This window comes from Marmota marmota, unplaced genomic scaffold (assembly GCF_001458135.2).
Source record: "Marmota marmota marmota unplaced genomic scaffold, marMar, whole genome shotgun sequence".
Lineage (NCBI taxonomy): Eukaryota > Metazoa > Chordata > Mammalia > Rodentia > Sciuridae > Marmota > Marmota marmota.
This window is the reverse complement of record NW_026006507.1, coordinates 196,992-197,611: the sequence shown is the minus strand read 5'-3', so window position 1 is coordinate 197,611 and position 620 is coordinate 196,992. Positions and strand designations below refer to the sequence as shown.

General features: G+C 35.2%; 1 protein-coding gene across 1 annotated transcript in view; it reads right to left on the bottom strand.

Moving 5' to 3' along the window:
• LOC107133551 (olfactory receptor 2B11-like) overlaps window positions 1–519 on the bottom strand; it is a 4,115-nt gene extending 3,596 nt beyond the window's left edge. Inside the window, 1 exon segment of the mRNA XM_015475873.1 lies at window positions 368–519. Coding sequence (XP_015331359.1) covers window positions 368–519 — 152 coding nt within the window.
• Between the last annotated feature and the right edge of the window lie 101 nt (window positions 520–620).

Sequence of the window (620 nt, the reverse complement as noted above, 5' to 3'; positions counted from 1 at the left end):
GTTATACAAAATTACATATAAGAGGTTGTGAGGGGAATGGGAAAATAAACAAGGAGAGAAATGAATTACAGTAGATGGGGTAGAGAGAGAAGATGGGAGGGGAGGGGAGGGGGGATAGTAGAGGATAGGAAAGGTAGCCGAATACAACAGTTACTAATAGGGCATTATGTGAAAATGTGAATGTGTAACCTATGTGATGCTGCAATCTGTATTTGGGGTAAAATTGGGAGTTCATAACCAACTTGAATCTAATATATGGAATATGATATGTCAAGAGCTTTGTAATGTTTTGAACAACCAATAAAAAACAAATAAATAAATAAAAAGAATAAAATTTGTTCAGAAAGAAAATAAAAGATGAGGATCTACTCTGGATACCACAATAATTGAAATGTTGCCCACCAGTGTGCAGATATAAGCAACAAGCACCATAAAGAACAGGGGCATTTCCAACCATGGGTGGTTGGAGAAACCCAAGAGAATAAAGAACTCTGGAGCACTTGAATTGTCCAGATTCATGTTTGCTATTGCTCTTTTGGTAGATTCAAGTTAAAGCAAATACTCCACTGAAGTGAGTTGATGTTTGCAAGAATAAAAATTAATAAAAATATTACTTTTGT